This window comes from Anguilla anguilla, chromosome 2 (assembly GCF_013347855.1).
Source record: "Anguilla anguilla isolate fAngAng1 chromosome 2, fAngAng1.pri, whole genome shotgun sequence".
Classification (NCBI taxonomy): Eukaryota; Metazoa; Chordata; class Actinopteri; order Anguilliformes; family Anguillidae; genus Anguilla; species Anguilla anguilla.
In genome coordinates, this window is record NC_049202.1 from 74,560,656 (window position 1) to 74,578,210 (window position 17,555).

Sequence of the window (17,555 nt, forward strand, 5' to 3'; positions counted from 1 at the left end):
CGCTTTTATCCAAAGCGCTTTACAATTGATGCCTCTCATTCGCCAGAGCAGTTAGGGGTTAGGTGTCTTGCTCAAGGACACTTCGACATGCCCAGGGCGGGGTTTGAACCGGCAACCCTCCGACTGCCAGACAATCGGTCTTACCTCCTGAGCTGTCATTAATCAATGGCAAAGCCTTTATTTGCCATCACAGCAGTCAAACATTTCTTATAATTGCCAACAAGCTTTTTGCATGTCTCCACTAGGATAGTTGTAGACTTGTATCATTTCTAACCTAAAATACATGTTAAATAAAAATAAATAAGAAATAAGCAACATCTAATGTCTCATTTTAGACTGATCCCAAGCCAATCTGTGAAATTGAATGAAGAGGAATAAAGGATAATGTATTGTAAGACTAAGGGATAATGCAATACTGGTTTTAGTTTCTTCATACTGCAGGATTTTTGAGAACAAATATTCTAACACTGTGGCACACGAAAGCTGGGAGTATACTTGATAAGAAAGGGAACTTGGCTGAAATCGAACCATGCCATACATCGACCACATATAAACATGTATAGCATGGACTGTAAGAAATATGAATCAGATCACTGTGACGTCACCCATTGAGTTCCAATGGGCTTAGTGAAAAGCATTTTGAAACTGCAAAAGTGAACTCACCATGTTGTGAACTCACGTGATATCATATTTAATGGCCCAAGTCCAGTTCCAAAAGCAAGAATGCAAAGAAGCAACAATGGTTAAAGGTACTGCTAGTGATTCCCCTCAAATATCAAGGACGCATTCGACGAACCCTTGCACAATGAGAACCAGTCATTGTGAGATGGTAAACACGGGCCAAGCTCACAGCTAAGTTTGAGCTTTCACCAATGAATGTTAATAACATCTCGCTAAGAACAAAAACGAGGTGAAAATATGTGCGAAGATCTTGGCTAGTTTGGCCAGCAGGGATGCACACACTGTACTGTTTAAAGTCAAAGTCAAAACTTTTCTCCAAAAACGTGTCATTTTGAGTAATTTAGTTTGTGCAAAAAGTTAGTTTCCACAGCAAGTATACTTCTAGCTTAATGCCGATTGACTGACTGTGATCAATAATGCTTAAATTTCAACACAAGTACAGAAATCTGGACATGCCCTGGACAGAAATGTCCAATCTGCTAACTCCAGCTAAAATTACTCTTAATCAGATATTATTTGCATAAAATGCAAACTTTACTTTTCTGAACAAAGTCCGTGTTATTTTTCTGAAATATGTGAGAATTATTGGTAATAAGTTATTTATTTCACTCCTTGTTTTCAATTTTGATGTATGTTTTTAGGATACAGCTTTTAGGGGACGCTTTTTAAATTTTTGTTTAGTAGTTACAGGACTACCCTATTGCAGTCCAGTACACCAAAAAGGTCTTGGAAAAAAATTCCATTCTGGAACAGGAAACCTTCAGGGATTATGTTATTTTAGGTGCTGATCATTATTTATCTGTGAATCTGTGCATTTGTGTAAATGGCAAGTTTAAATTTGCCAAATTAAATAATTTCTAGCAAAACGATGCTAAATATGAATTTTGTCCTTTATCTTAGCAACAGCTGTTCTGCAGAGGTTTGTGGCACATAAACATTTAATAATTCTCCTGTAAATTGATTCTTTGTTAAATTGACACTATTGAAGTCACCTAAATAAAATTGAATTCACGGAACCTCCACAATCCAAGACAGGGATGCGAATCGACTAAGGGAACCTGCCCATGGCATAGCCACCGAATCTTCAGGCTATACAAGGTCTTGTTTTGTTGGTTTCCTCAATTTCATGTAGCAGGAATTTATTTTCTTGCAAACAAGTAAAGCTTACCTCTCCCCTACCTAATAATGCAAGTATGCCCCCCTGTGGCCAGTTAGGCATCTACTGTACTGCGGAGTGTAAAGAATAGTGGTCAGCTGCTGCAGTAGGACCTGTTTGGTCTTGACTGAATCCCTTCCCCCTGTTTCCGTCCAGGAGCTGCACTTCTGCACACCTTTGAGCAGCAGTATGATGCAGGCAGAACTCTGTCTGAGACGGGACACTGAGACAACACTACCAGAGCTCACTGAGCAGCACAGGACCAGACAGAAAGAAGAGGAACTCAGTGGACTGGAGTCTGTCCACATGGCAGAGTCAGAGACAGAGTGTGCTGGACCAGGACTCAATACATTGGAGCCAGTGTGTGTTACACCACACAGTGGGGTCAGTGATGTACACCACACACATGCATCCCTGATTAAAACAGAAACTGATCTGGGCTCCACCCACATTGGGGATCTTATTAAGACAGAGAGCCTTGACAGTACAGAGCTGGGATATGTAACCCATCTGCATCCTGACCAAATCAAAACAGAGGCTGATGATGGAGGATACCGTCAGGCAGAACACATCAGTGACTTGCAGGTTATTGAATGTGTTGATATTAAATCTGATCCAATGAAGTGTGAATCCAGTGAATGCTCAGTGAATGATCTCATGAATACTGTGATGAATGGAGCTGGTGTTGATCATGAAGACAAGACTGAACCCTGGCAATGTGCAGGAGAGCCGAGCACAAACTGTAAAAAAGAAGAAATGCATGATTTTCCAATCCATTGTGCGGACTTAACTCATCACTGTGACAAAAACAATGAAAATAATCTGACCAGAATTGTCCAGAAAAATACTAACTGTGGCAACAAACATATTGATCGCCAGAGAAGGAATGTAAGAATTGCCCCCAAGATAGTTGATCCAAGTACAAACCGAAGCCTTTTGATTTTCATTCAAAACAAGTCAATTCACAGAAATAAAGGTGAAATTCAAACCGGTGAAAAGTCGTACCAGTGTACACAGTGTGGGCGATGCTTTTCCCAAATGTGCCATTTGAATAGGCATCGGAGAATTCACACGGGTGAAAAGCCCTACAAATGTACTGATTGTGGGAAGTGTTTTTCCCAGACCAGTGCTTTAAATTGCCATAAGATGATTCATACTGGTGAAAAGCCATACAAGTGTACAGAGTGTGAGAAGTGTTTTAGTACAAACACTGCTTTAAATATACACATGAGAATTCATACAGGTGAAAAGCCATACAAGTGTACACAATGTGAGAAGTGTTTTAGTACAAATTCTACTTTAAATATACACCAGAGAATTCATACAGGAGAAAAACCGTACAGTTGTACACAATGTGGGAAGTGTTTTTCCACTATATCGCATTTAAATAGCCACCAGAGGATGCATACTGGAGAAAAGCCCTACAAATGCACTGAGTGTGGGAAATGTTTCAGTACAAATTCTGCTTTAAATGTTCACCTTAGAATTCATACAGGTGAAAAGCCTTACAATTGTACACAGTGTGGGAAGTGTTTTTCCCATACAGGTGCTTTAAATTGCCACAAGATGATTCATACAGGTGAAAAGCCCCATAAATGTCCTCAGTGTGGGAAGTGCTTTTCCAAAACATCTCATTTAAATTCCCATCAGAGAATTCATACAGGTGAAAAGCCCTACAAATGTATTGAGTGTAAGAAGTGTTTTGGTACAAATTCTGCTTTAAAAATACACTTGAGAATTCATACAGGCGAAGTACCATAAATGTGCTCAGTGTGACAAGTGTTTTAATGCATCTTATTTGGTCACACAAAATCTCATCTAAATAACATCTAGATCTTACAAAATTTGTACAGAATCTTGTCTAAATATAATTTAAGAAATTGTACAGGTGAAAAGCTCTACAAATGTCCTCACTGTGGGAAGTGCTTTCCCCATACAAGGACATTAAATATACAGGTGAAAAATACATGTTCTCGGTGTTGTAAGTGCTTTTTGACTATAAGTCATTTATATCACCACCAGTGAACTCATTCAGGCGAATTGTACTCTGTGCATCTGGTGTGGGAAGTGTTTTTTCACAAAATCTACTTTAAATTAACATTTGAGAATTCATACAGGTGAAATGTCTTTCAGATGCACTTAATCGTGAAACAAATAATCTCCTTTTAATGACAACAAAATAACCTTCCAAATGTACACACTTTGGGAAGTTTAATGAAAGCATCCTTTACATTATATAATTTGTGTGGGAAGTGTTTCAAATCCATTCAAATCCTTTTAGCTATTCTTTGATTATCATATTTTGGACCAATGTCCAAAAAACGGCACCAAAATACACTGCCAGTTTACTTTTGTAGTAAATTTCGATTATTTAAAGGTTTAGAAATGTCATTTTAATTCCTTGTAAATGAAAAATGTAATTTCTTGTAGATTGATGTGTGATATCTTGTGGTGATCAAATTGATAACAGTGTAATTTCTTTGAAAGAAAGCATATGAAAGCTGTTGGGTGTGAGGTAGAAAGAAACAAAAGCAAAATAGTTTTCTGAAAATGAACTTGACAGTACTAGCCTTTTCAGTTCTTTTGCTACCAATGTTGAGGCTTTAATGTAAGTCAGCAAATCATGATTACTAGACTTCAGACAGTATGTTTTATTTGATGTCAGTTGAGTATCTTTGTTTCACTCTTTATTTTTCAATGTTGTATATGAATTGTGTTTCAAACAATTCTACATTGTGAGTGTGCACATACCTAGGTCTCTATGCCATATAATTTTCTGTATAAACTATTATCTTTCACCGTCATTGCTCTCTCCTTTTCTACCCAGTTTGAAATGTTTTCAGACGCAGCAATTTGCCATTGTTGCCGAATGTTAACATGCATCGATTTAATGTCAAATTATTTCAGCATTGAATCTATATTTTGGATTTATATTGTACTGAACCACACAACTCTGTTTTTAAGCAGTTGTCATCTTTTAGCAAAATGGACATTGGTAAACTATGACAATATTAGGCTACTGCCAGTGCAACCAGTGTGCGTATACTGGCTATAGTAAAAAGAAAAAACAAGCATACCATAAAAGGTTGTTTGCGACATTACTTCATACCTTATTAGCCTATGTTCATGAACTTTTCAGCAGCCATACCACCATGTGCCCTGCTCCTGCTGAATGGCTGAAGCTAAGCAGGTGTGGGCTTGGTTAGTACTTTGATAGGAGAGCTCCTAGGAGACCTGATTTCCTGCTGGAAGTTGTGTTGGTGGGCCTATTGGGAGTGATTGTCCCTCTGGTCAAATTATCCCCAATGGGGACACTACTGTTGGAGGTGCTGTCTTTCTGTTGATATGTCAAATGGAGGTCCCGGCTCACTGTGGTCATTAAAGATCCCGATACTTATTGGAAAGAGTCGAGGGTTCCCCCTGTGTCCTGGCAATTTTCAACCTGCCACCTAATCATCCTTCAACTGGCCAAAAATTGATTTTTTCACTTCACCTCAGCTGATGTTATGAGTGTTCTGGCACAAATTGGCTGCCATGCATCACCCAGGTGGGTGCTACAAAAAGCTTCCCCCTCAACCTGGTGAAGGGCTTTGAGTGTGAGAAAAACACAATATAAATGCTAGGTATTATTATTATTATTATTATTATTATGATATTTACAACAATGTTATTACCATTCATGAGTACAAGTGTATTCAGCATTACAATTATTGTCATCATGTTCATCAACAACATTGGCTACATGTGTAATGGTATCCCAAAGGTGAACATTTTTACAAATCACACTGGGTCCAACTATTATGGGCAGTATTGTTCCAGTTACTGACGTCCCGTTGCAACCCGGTCGTAGTTTTGAAACAAAAACGCTTTTATCTTGAAGCCCGGTGTAGAAACTGCATCGGAAGTTGGGTCCTTTTCGGGGTGAGATTCCGTGGAGTCACAGTTCTCAGCTGAATTCAGTCAAGAGCATTATTGTTCACGCTGCTTTATTGCGCACGAGATCATTCACTGCCAAGAACTACACTCCAGCAGGTTGAATACACGATTGAACTGAGTCATAAGCAGATATGGGGTAATTATTCTTCCATAATCGTGATCCTTTAGCGTTTCTGTTCGTTTTGTTTATCAGCAAGCTTCAAACCTTTTTTCCGTCCATTCACTAAAATTTGCACAAGGGTATCCTTGCTAATTTTGCTGTAACTGCTAAAACACGCGTGATTGTATGATTCATTGTAGATTTTGAAAACCTGGTCCAGCGTTTCTCTATGAGGTGATCAATAGCATTATGAGTAAAAAGATGTCGCTAAGTAATGTTAGTTCAACGGTTATTCTCATCCTTTATCTTACACTAGGCATAGTATTTGTATAATAATATGTGCCTGCGTTGTCCCATGTCTGTTTACCCGATAAATAAACCGCTTGAGACAGAGCACAACTTGTCACAAACGCATACATATATGAATTGTAAGGTCAGCTAACCTTATTTTATTCCAAGCGGGAAAACTAGAGGACCTTCGCCGATTAGGCTAGCCGCACGGCTAGTCTATCCAAAGACGGACACCCCCATTCAAAGCATACTAGAGAGTAGAGAGTAAACTGTAGAGATATATCTTCGCCCAGTGCCAAATTGGCCCATTTTATACACTCGGACAGTGTAGTGTTTATCAAACTCGTCCTTATATGCCCAAATATGTTCGGATGGATATTAAATTTAACATAAAGGTAGTGTAATTACCCTAAATACCGGACAATATATTTTTTTTATTCAAGTCCTTTCGAAATTTTCAAAGAAAATGACGGGACATGAGCCACAAGGGAGCGTGTCCGTGTTCGGGAAAGTGTCCTACAATGGGTAAGATAACTATAGTATCCCTCACACTGTTTAGCCAATTTTAACTTGCCTATCTACGTTGTCAAATTCCTGATAGCATGTTTTATTTGATACGGTAGATACACAACACCACCTCTAACTTTTGCTTTGACCTGTCGCGAATAGTGGGAGTGGAAATACACATCGCAGTCATAAACGAGAAATATTTCCCTGGAAATCAGAGTAAAGCCCATCCCTTCCAACATTGTATAACTTGCAGTATATTTATATGGTTTAGGCATTGCATTGCATAAATTATTGCAGTCCTATACACCAAAAGGATTACCACTCATTTGGTTTTTCTGTGTTTGTTCTGGATTTTGGTCTGCTGTATGGGGGGAGATGTATTATATTCTGGTGCAGGAAACCGTCTGGAATTGCGTTATTTTTAGGCCCTGGTCATCATTTGTCTGTGAAATACACTTCTTGTGTACCTGGCAAGTTTAAATTTACCAAATCAAACAATTTCAATGAAATATGAATTTTGTGATCAACCTAAGCGATAGCTGTTTTGCTGAGGTTTGTATTAGCCTACATAAACCTTATAACATTCTCCTGTATATTCTGAGCATTCAGCCTATGCTATCGTGCTGTCATCTTTGAATGATGGTCTTCTAGTCAGGCCCTTGGTATGTTTTCCCAGACAGCACACTGAGAAAAGAGACAAAGGGCTGATTGACTCTCCATTGCTTATAGCCTGTGGGAGGTAGTTGTGGCGTGGCGTGGCATGGTGGTAGTTTGCTAATTGGTAAGATCTCGCAGCTGCGTTGTTTACCACTGCACTGCTATGATATAACATTTGTTGGGGGAAAAAAAGTAGTCGCAATATTTTTCTGTTTACTCCAAACTGAAAGGTCTTAAGCTTTACTCTTGAAATCAGTAAATATTTTTTGCAATATTTATTTCTTTGCTCTCAATCAGAAATTATTTACTTGAGAACTTTGAATTATAATTTTATGCAAATCAGTGTAAAAAGTATGATGTTTATAGCTGTAGCTGCTGCAGTAGGACCTGTTTGATTAAGGCTAAATCCCTTCCCCTGTTTCCCTCCAGGAGCTGTACTTCTGCTCACCTTTGAGCAGCAGTATGATGCAGGCAGGAGTCTGTCTGAGACAGGATACTGAGACAATACTACCAGAGCTCACTGAGCAGCACAGGATCAGACAGGAAGAAGAGGAACTTAGTGGACTGGAGTCTGTCCACATGGCAGAGTTAGAAACAGAGTGTGCTGCACCAGGACTCGACACACTGGAGTCAGAGTGTGTTACAGCACACAGCAGGGTCAGTGATGTACACCACACACACACATCACTGATTAAAATAGAAACTGATCTGGGCTGCACACACACTAGGGATCTTAAGACAGAGACCCTAGACAGTACAGAGCTGGGATATTTAACCCATCTGCATCCTGACCAAATCAAAAAGGAGACTGATGATGGAGAATACCTTAAGGCCGAACACATCAGTGACGTGCACAATATGAATTGTGTTCTTATTAAATCTGATGAAATGAAGTGTGAATCCAGTGAAAGTTTAGTGACTGATCTCATAAATACTGTGATGAATGGAGCTGCTGTTAATCTCAGTGACAAGACTGAACCGTGGCAGTGTGCAGGAGAGCCAAACCCAAACTGTATAAAAGAAGAAACTCATGATCTGCTGACCCAATGTGGGGACTTAAAGAGTGAAAATAAGATTTTCCAGAAAGGTACAAACAGTAGCAACAAACGTATACATTGTCAGGGAACTAATGAACCCATGATAATTACCTCAAGTAAAAACCCAAGCCATTTGAATTTATTGCAAAACAAGACATTTAATAGAAGTAAAGGGCAGATGGATACAGGTGAAAGACCGTATGAGTGTACGCAGTGTGAGAAGTGTTTTAGTAGAAAGTCTGATTTAAATTCACATGTGAGAATTCATAGAAAGCTCCACAAATGTAGTCAATGTGAGAAGTGCTTTTCCAAAATATCTCATTTCAATGCACATCTGAGAATTCATACTGGTGAAAAGCCCTACACATGTTCTGATTGTGGGAAAAGCTTTTCTACAATATCTTGTTTAAATATTCACCAGAGAATTCATACAGGTGAAAAGCCCTACAAATGTACTCAGTGTGGGAAGTGTTTTTCCTCATTTAGTGCTTTCAATCTCCACAAGATGATTCATACCGGTGAAAAGCCCTTCAAGTGTCCTCAGTGTGGGAAGTGCTTTTCCGCAGTATCTCAATTAACTATCCACCAGAGAGTTCATACAGGTGAAAAGCCCTACAAATGTGTTCAGTGTGGGAAGTGCTTTAGTACAAATTCTACTTTAAACCAACATCTGAGAATTCATACAGGTAAAATGTTGTACAAGTGTACACAGTGTGACAAGCGTTTTAATCTAAAATCTTATTTATATGGACACCTGAAAATTCATACTGGTGAAAAGCCTCACAAGTGTACACATTGTGAAAAGTGTTTTCGTACAAACTTTGCTTTAAGTGTACACATGCGAGTTCATACAGGTGAAAAGCCATACAAATGTATTCAGTGTGGAAAATGCTTTGCCCGATCCAGTGCATTTAATGTACACAAGATGATTCATACAGGCGAGAAGCCCTATGTATGTTCTCAGTGTGGGAAGTGCTATGTGACCACAAGTCATTTGAAACGCCACCAAAGAATTCATTCAGGTGAAAAGCCCTACATATGCTCTCATTGTGGGAAGTGCTTTTTGTGCACAAGTCATTTAAATCGCCATAAGAGAATTCATGTAGGTGAAAAGTCATAGAAATGTACTCGTCATAGAAAAGCTTTTTTCTGCAGAATGTAATTTAAATTCACGTATGAGAATTCATAAAGATGTGAAGCTTTTGACATTCAAAAATGAAGATATTCATTTTTTTCAATAAAATCTTTTAATGAACAAAAATAATTTTTATAATATGACCGATGTTCTCTCTTTGATATTTCTTTCTGATCCTATTTTCAACAGACATCTTACAAAATGACTGGGACAAGCTGGGCAAACAGGCCTTTTCCATTTTATAATGTGTCACTGTTTTTCGTTTTAAAATGTAATTTAACTTCCTTGTTAATGTAAAATGTAATTCCTTTTGATTAAAGGGTGATATTTTGTGGTGATGAAATTGACACCAGTGCAATTTATATGAAAGAAAGTGAAAACTGTATGTAAAGAAACATGGTAAAGCATAATGCAATTTTGTATTTTGATAATGCACTTGACAGTACTGACCTTTTCAGTTGTGCTGTTGCCTGTATAGAGACTGTAGTGTGCATGTCGGCTAAATATGATCACTAGATTATATCTGAGATTTCACTTTCAATTTCTCAATTCTGTATAGGGATTGCGTATGAAATAAATTGTGAATGTGCACATTCCAAGACCTTTATGCCATGTAAGTTGCTGTATAAACTCATGTCTTTCACGGTTTCATTTTTCTCTCTTCTGCTGCTCCTGTTTATAAATTTAATTTAATTCCTGCTGCATGTTCAGCTAACTCGTAACATTAGGTATGTCACAAATAATTTGATTTTCATGGAGGGTGAATTAGTTAAACCATCTGATACTTTTCTTTTTGTATGAATATGTAAATGTTTTTCACATACTGTATCTCAAAATTAACAACAGTAATATTCAAATGGACATGTGGTCCTTAAACTAAGTAGGGAAAACACTTGTTGTATAACTCTCCTTATTCCTTGCCTAGACCTTCAGAGGAAACTTACCATATTCTTTTGTAGGATTTTTTTGTTCTTGGAAATATTTGATGAGTCTTACAGGTGAAAAGCCCTAGTTCTCAGTGTGGGGAAGTGGTTTTTGACCGCAGATCACTTAAATCACCACCAGAGAATTAATTCAGGTGCAGTCCTGGAAGTGCACCCAGTGTGGGATGTGTTTTGCAGCAAAATCTACTTTAAATGTTCACCTGAGAAATAATAGTGAAAAAGTGAAAATGAAAAATGAAATGTCTTTCAGATATACTTAAATGTTTAAACAAAGATATATCATTTTAATGACCAAAAAGAATTCCTAAAGGTGTATAACCTGAAAAATGCACTTGTGTAATGTAGTGTTTCATGAAACCGTCCTTTACATGCTACGCTGTGTTTGGAAAGTGTTTGAAATGTCCATTAAATTTAAAGAACAACCTGAGAATTAATCATGAATATCATTCATATTTTTAAAGACAAGCCACTTGTTTCTGTTTCCAAATTCTTATTTGGTGGGTGTTTATTTTGAGTTTAAAAATTAATGAAAGGTGGTAGGAGGCCATCTGCAGTGTTTGTTATAGCGTGTTCATAGTTCCTTGCTGATTGTATTTTGATCAGACATCTGAAAATACAGCACAATAATTGGGGCTAACAGGGCTGCTTTTGTTCTAACAGGTGAGTTGTTAAAATACACTATAATTGCCAATTGGCAGGTGATATTTTTGGTGATGAAACTGAAACCTATGTAATTTGTTTGAAAGAAACAATGTGAAAACCGTTTGGCTGTAATGTAGTAGTAGTAATTTATTTTGGTCCTTGTTAACAATTTTCCAAAAAGAATGCACATAGAAATAAATAAATAAATAACAATAAGGCATTAAATTAAATTAAAAAGAAAACAAAGAATATTGACCGAAAAGGTGTAGGCTGAAGCTTTAGCTTATTATACCTACCCTTTTTACATAACATATTCTAATAGGCAACCCTTTCACTACTAGGTTTAGGCTATACAAAAACAAAACAGAACAGAAACAAAAACAAAAGTTCCAAACGTTTCATACACAATGATCATAACTCCGTTTTATATTTGTTTACCACATTATTTTTAAACATTTTTTTAAATTTGCAAAGTGAACTACACATTCTTAATGTTGAAAGAAACATTGTAATGTCTGTTGCAAACTTTAAAAAAGTGTACTTGACAAAAATGACCTCCTCAGTACTGCCAATGTAGAGACTGTAATTGAGCAAAAAATAAATTTCACTTGCATTGGGTGTGAAATCTTTTAATGCTTCGAAACGTTTAATTTGTCAGCACAAAAAGCTTTTAAAAAAAAGTAATGTCTCAAAATAAATAATACATATGTAAAATAAATTGTGCTTTGATAGAAAACATATTTACTCTATTTAGTTTAAAACTAATGATCCACACATCCATTTTCTCAATCTGTTGAAGGCTCCCCACACATTCATAACTACGGGCAATTAAGAGTCCCCAGTTAGCCTACTGCATGTCTTTGTATTGTGGGAGGAATCTGGAGCACCCAGTGGAAACCCATGCAAACGCATTGAAAAATGAGGAAACTCCACACAAAATGGCCCTTGGTTGGGATTCAAACTCACTGCCTTCCTGCTGTGAGTGCAATTGTAGGTGCGTGTGTGATTGTTAAATCCTAGCAAAAGTTCTCTGGGCAAATATATTGCCTAAAACTAATCTGAATCTCTTCATTTTCCTTGAAATTAGTTCATTTTACTTTGTAGACTCTCGGGAACCTTTGTTGGCAAATTTTTTCCACCCATTGATTTAATATCTAAATTATGTTTCAGCAATGATTTTTTTGTGTTTGGGATATATTATATTAAATCACATGAATATGTTTTTAATCAGTCGTCATCTTTGAGAAAAATGGACATCAGTAAGCTTTACAAAAAGATTTATATTAAGCTCCTGCCATTCCCACCAGTGTGCTTATGTTACAACAGACGCACACCATAAAATGCTATAGGGTGGAATACTTCAAACATTATTTGCCATTTTATTAACATTTACATGAACAGTAACATTTATTGGTACATGTCACCATATTCACCATCATAATCATTCTCATCATAAACAGCATCAGCATAATATATAAATTGTTTTATGTTTCTCTGACTGTTGGTAGGCATATAAAACCTGTATATCAAAATGTTAGCCAAGGCTGTCCATCAAAGCTGTAAAATGGTAAATGAACTGCATTTATATAGCACTTTTACCCAAGGCACTTTACAATTGATGCCTCTCATTCACCAGAGCAGTTAGGGGGTTAGGTATCTTGCTCAGGGACACTTCAACACGCCCAGGGCAGGGATCGAACCAATAACCCTCTGACTGCCAGGCAACCACTCTTACCTCCTGAGCTATGTCACTCCCTGTAGCATTGCTTGAAATTTCCTGATTCAGCCATTTTGTTTATCATAATTTCTATTCAGATCTGTGGGGGTGCTTTGAATGAAGTTTGATCAGTAGAGAAAGAGATTTAGATATGACATAATTAATGTTTTACTCTTGGCAATGAAACAAATGACAAAAATGGAAAATTCAATGAGAACACAAAAAATTCTCGCATCAAATTCAAAACATTGGTTCTAGCATACCAGGCAGTCAAGGGATCAGCCCCAGCATACCTTCACAAGATTTTCAAACCCTACATGCCAGCCAGATCCCTCCGTTCTGCTACCTCAGGACGCCTAGCACCTCCCCCTCTTCGCACCTGCACTTCCAGAACACGTCTCCTGTCTGTTCTGGCCCCACGATGGTGGAATGACCTCCCTGTGGAGGTCAGAACAGCTGAGACTGTGAACAATTTCAAACGACGACTGAAGACCCACCTCTTCAGGCTGCACCTCTCCCCATCCCTCCCTTCCCCCCCCTGTAAATGACTAAACTTAGGGGTGTAACTAGGCAGCTGTTTAATAGGTGACTTAGTTGATGCGCCAGTCTTAACGACTACTTGTATTTTTATTTATTTTTATTTTTCCATAGATTGCGTTGTTGCCGTTCTCGTTGTTAGTGTTAATCAGTTAACCATCAGGGTCCAAGTTGAACTATGCGGTTTCCCTGTACTTGAACCGGTACTTCTCTCTAGGGGTTTCGTCATACTTGTTCCTGGTTATGGTTATACACTTTGTTGTACGTCGCTCTGGATAAGAGCGTCTGCCAAATGCCTGTAATGTAATGTAATGTAAAAAAACATAATGATTTCAGGTTGCATATCAGTATATCAGCAGGAATATTTATGTTCTTGCCACACAAAACACAACCACACTATGATGGCATTTCAAAGAGGGAAATCTTTGGAAATCATACTGGGCAGAGCCATTAGGGGCAGAGTTATTCTGGTTATAGCAACTTTGCAGTCTCAACCTGGGGGTAGTTTTCGAACATAAAATGCGCTTTTATTTTGAAGCTCAGTCGGGAAACTGCATCGGAAGTTCTTTTTCCTACCACTGCTCTGTTGAACGCTATGAAACCTTATGGTTAACGCAGTTTTAACACGCGCGTGCGATCATTCGTTATAGAAAATAACCAAACATCAAATTAAAAAGCGTGTTGAAGCAATCGAGTCAACAGAGAATAAGGTCAGTTTCGTTTCGTAAGCTTAATGCTTTAACAATTCAGTTTTTTTATTTTTTATTTTTTTAAATCAGCACTCACCGAATCGAGTTAGTTCCCATTCACTAATGCTTACACTAGATATCTGTTTGCTAATTTCATAGTAGCTGCTAAAAGTACGTGCTACTGTTAAATTAATTTTAGAGGTGATTCGCTTGCCAAAGAAAGGGATCCTTATATTGACATAAAGGGATGTGGCGCTGCCCTTTTCGGGATCACGTAACGCCACAAATTAAAGAAAGCAATATTTTTATTCTCAAAATGCAGCCTATATTGTTTTTACATTGTTAACCTCTAAAGACCAAGAACTCACCAAGAGTAAGCAATACTAACTCACAAATCAAACGTAACCAGAGCGGCCAAAAATCCAAAATGAGCGAGAAAGCCTGGCTAATAATTGCAGATAAATTTAGTCGTATGCATACGTAAGAAGGCTTTCAGTCACTTGCTTTCTGATAATGTCACCTTACTTTAAATACGCACTGCAATTTTCAGCGCATGGTGCAGCAGCTACAAAACAACAACAACAAAAAAGCTGGCAGCAGGTCAAAGTTAAATGTAAAAATACATTTTAAACGTAGTCTGTTCATAGTCTTAAATTCTACATTTTCAACTAGGTAATGCACAAGTTGGTTAACCTCACAGGACATTTGGAAATGCAATGAAAATATTTATTTATTAGTGATTATATAAATATTACCATTGTGTAACCCTCTTGCAAATGATATCTTTATTTGCATAGAAGCCTTCCTTAATAGTGTCCTCCCTTGCGTGCCCAGGAAATCTGATGAACACACTGATGTGCATCTTGAATGTAATGTTCACTTTCCTGATTTCAAGCTATACTGCAGCTTTACTTATATTTTAATTTTTTGGCTTTAATAATAGCCTATTTCTCTTTTTATTTCTTCTTTTTTTAGTCTTTGTGGTGTTTTCATTTCCTCATTAACACCTCCTACCCTCTCCGGTTCCTGTGTACGTTCTATGGGTAAAGCTCATCCCTTGCAACTTCATTCTACTTGCTACACATTATAATTGTCATTAGAGGGCAGCAGATGTTCATACAACATAATTTTTGAGTTCAAACAGTCTAAAGACTGTGGTCAACTAATGCTGATTGGCTGAGCATGTTCAATAAGTGGTCTATTTCAGCACGATGTTGTAGAGCAGTCTGTACATGCACTTTGACAGAAATGTTTTCTCAATATCCTGCTTTTGGGAGCTCCATCAGCCAGTATGGTGAAGGTCTTGCTTGGATGAGCATGATTCTACGCACAGATCCCAAACATACGATTTCAAAAAATATGATTGCTGTCCGTGTGAAAAGCCAAAATTCTGTATGTAAAACCTCCTTGCAGGAACTCGTAAAACAAGTTGTATGTGTGTACGGAGTCTCGATGTCAAAAATATAATTGTTCTGAATACAACTTATCTTCTTAATTCTTGAAACTTTTAATTTGCTGATTTTTCTTTTTAATTTACAATTTTCCTATTAATGTTACATGTACGAATATTCCATTTACATTTATGAATCTTTCTTATGTATGTACATATTTTTGGCAATAATTTCACTCCATACAACTGCTGCAGTAGGACCCATTTGATTACGGCTAAATCTCTTCCCCTGTTTTCCTCCAGGAGCTGCACTTTTGCACACCTTTGAGCAGCAGTATGATGCAGGCAGGAGTCTGTCTGAGACAGGATACTGAGACCGCACTACCAGAGCTCACTGAGCAGCACAGGATCATACAGAAAGAAGAGGAACTCAGTGGACTGGAGTCTGCCCACATGGCAGAGTCAGAGACAGATTGTGCTGCACCAGGACTCAACACACTGGAGCCAGAGTGTGTTACAGCACACAGCGGGGTCAGTGATGTACATCACACACACACATCACTGATTAAAACAGAAACTGATTTGGGTTTGACTCAAATTGGGGATCTTTCTAAGACCGAGAACCTAGACAGTACAGATCTGGGGTATATAACCAATCTGCACCTTGACCAAATCAAAACAGAGGCTAATAATGGAGGATACTTGAAGCCAGAACAAATCAGTGACTTGGAGGATATTAAATGTGTTCTTATTGAATCTGATCAAATTAAGTGTGAATCCAGTGAATATATAGTGAGGGATGTCATGAACACTGTGATCCCTGGAGCTGGTGTTGATCACAAAGACCAGACTGAACCATTTCAGCCAAATCAAAACTATAAAAGTAGCCACCTCAGAATTCATACAGGTGAAAAGCCCTACAAATGTATTAATTGTAGGAAATGTTTTCATAGAAATTCTGCTCTAAATGAACATCTGAAAATTCATTCCGGTGAACTGGCGTACAAGTGTACACAGTGTGACAAATGTTTTGGCACAAATTCTGCTTTAAAGAAACACCTTAGAATTCATACAGGTGAAAAGCCCTACAGATGTACTCAATGCGGTAAGTGTTTTACTACAAGTTCTGATTTAAATAAACACCTGAGAATTCATACAGGTGAAAAGCCCTACAAATGTACTCAATGTGGGAAGTGTTTTTCCCAAGCAAGTGCTTTAACTTGCCACCAGAGAATTCATACAGGTGAAAAGCCCTACAAATGTACTTGGTGCCGGAAGTGTTTTTCCCAGGAAAGTGCTTTAAATTGCCACAAGATGATTCATAAAGGCGACAGTCTTAACAAATGTCCTCATTGTGGGAAGAGCTTTTCCAGAATGTCTAATTTAAATAGGCACCTGAGAATTCATACAGGTGAAAATCCCTACAAGTGTACACAGTGTGGGAAGTGCTTTTCCACATTATCTAATTTAAGCAGCCATCTGAGAATACATACAGGTGAAAAGCCCTACAGGTGTACTCAGTGTGGGAAGTGCTTTTCCCAAATGTGTCATTTAAATAGCCACCAGAGAATTCATACAGGTGAAAAGCCTTACAAATGTAGTCAGTGTGGGAAGTGTTTTTCCCAATCAAGTGCTTTAAGTTGCCACAAGATGATTCATGCAGATGAAAATCCCAACAAATGTCCTCAGTGTGGGAAGTGCTTTACCACAAAATCTAATTTAAATATCCACAAGAGAATTCACACAGGAGAAAAGCCCTACAAGTGTACTCAGTGTGGAAAGTGCTTTTCCAGAATATCTCATTTGAATGTTCACCAGAGAATTCATTCGGGTGAAAAACCCTACAAGTGCATTCAGTGTGCAAAGTGTTTTCATACAAATTCTGCTTTAAATGAACATTTAAGAATTCATACAGGTGAACTGCCATATAAGTGCACCCAGTGTGGGAAGTGTTTTTCCACAAAATCTAATTTAAATTCACACCTGAAGATTCATACAGGTGAAAAGCCCTACAAATGTATTCATTGTGGTAAGTGTTTTAGTACAAATTCTGCTTTAAATAAACACCTGAAAGTTCATACTGATGAAATGCCGTACAAGTGTACACAATGTGACAAGTGTTTTAATTCAAAA

General features: G+C 37.8%; 2 protein-coding genes across 16 annotated transcripts in view; one reads left to right on the top strand and one right to left on the bottom strand.

The window, feature by feature from the left end:
• LOC118219963 (zinc finger protein 708-like) overlaps positions 1-11,707 on the top strand; it is a 235,537-nt gene extending 223,830 nt beyond the window's left edge. For 6 of the 15 annotated variants that reach the window (XM_035403499.1, XM_035403501.1, XM_035403498.1 and 3 more), the window contains 2 exons: positions 1,994-2,221; positions 7,761-11,707. In XM_035403499.1, the coding sequence (XP_035259390.1) occupies positions 2,027-2,221; positions 7,761-9,488 (1,923 nt within the window). In that variant the 5' untranslated portion in view covers positions 1,994-2,026 and the 3' untranslated portion in view covers positions 9,489-11,707. The other 9 variants (XM_035403507.1, XM_035403505.1, XM_035403510.1 and 6 more) reach the window with 8 other exon arrangements.
• LOC118220427 overlaps positions 1-17,555 on the bottom strand; it is a 426,649-nt gene that overhangs the window by 87,113 nt on the left and 321,981 nt on the right. The window lies entirely within an intron of this gene.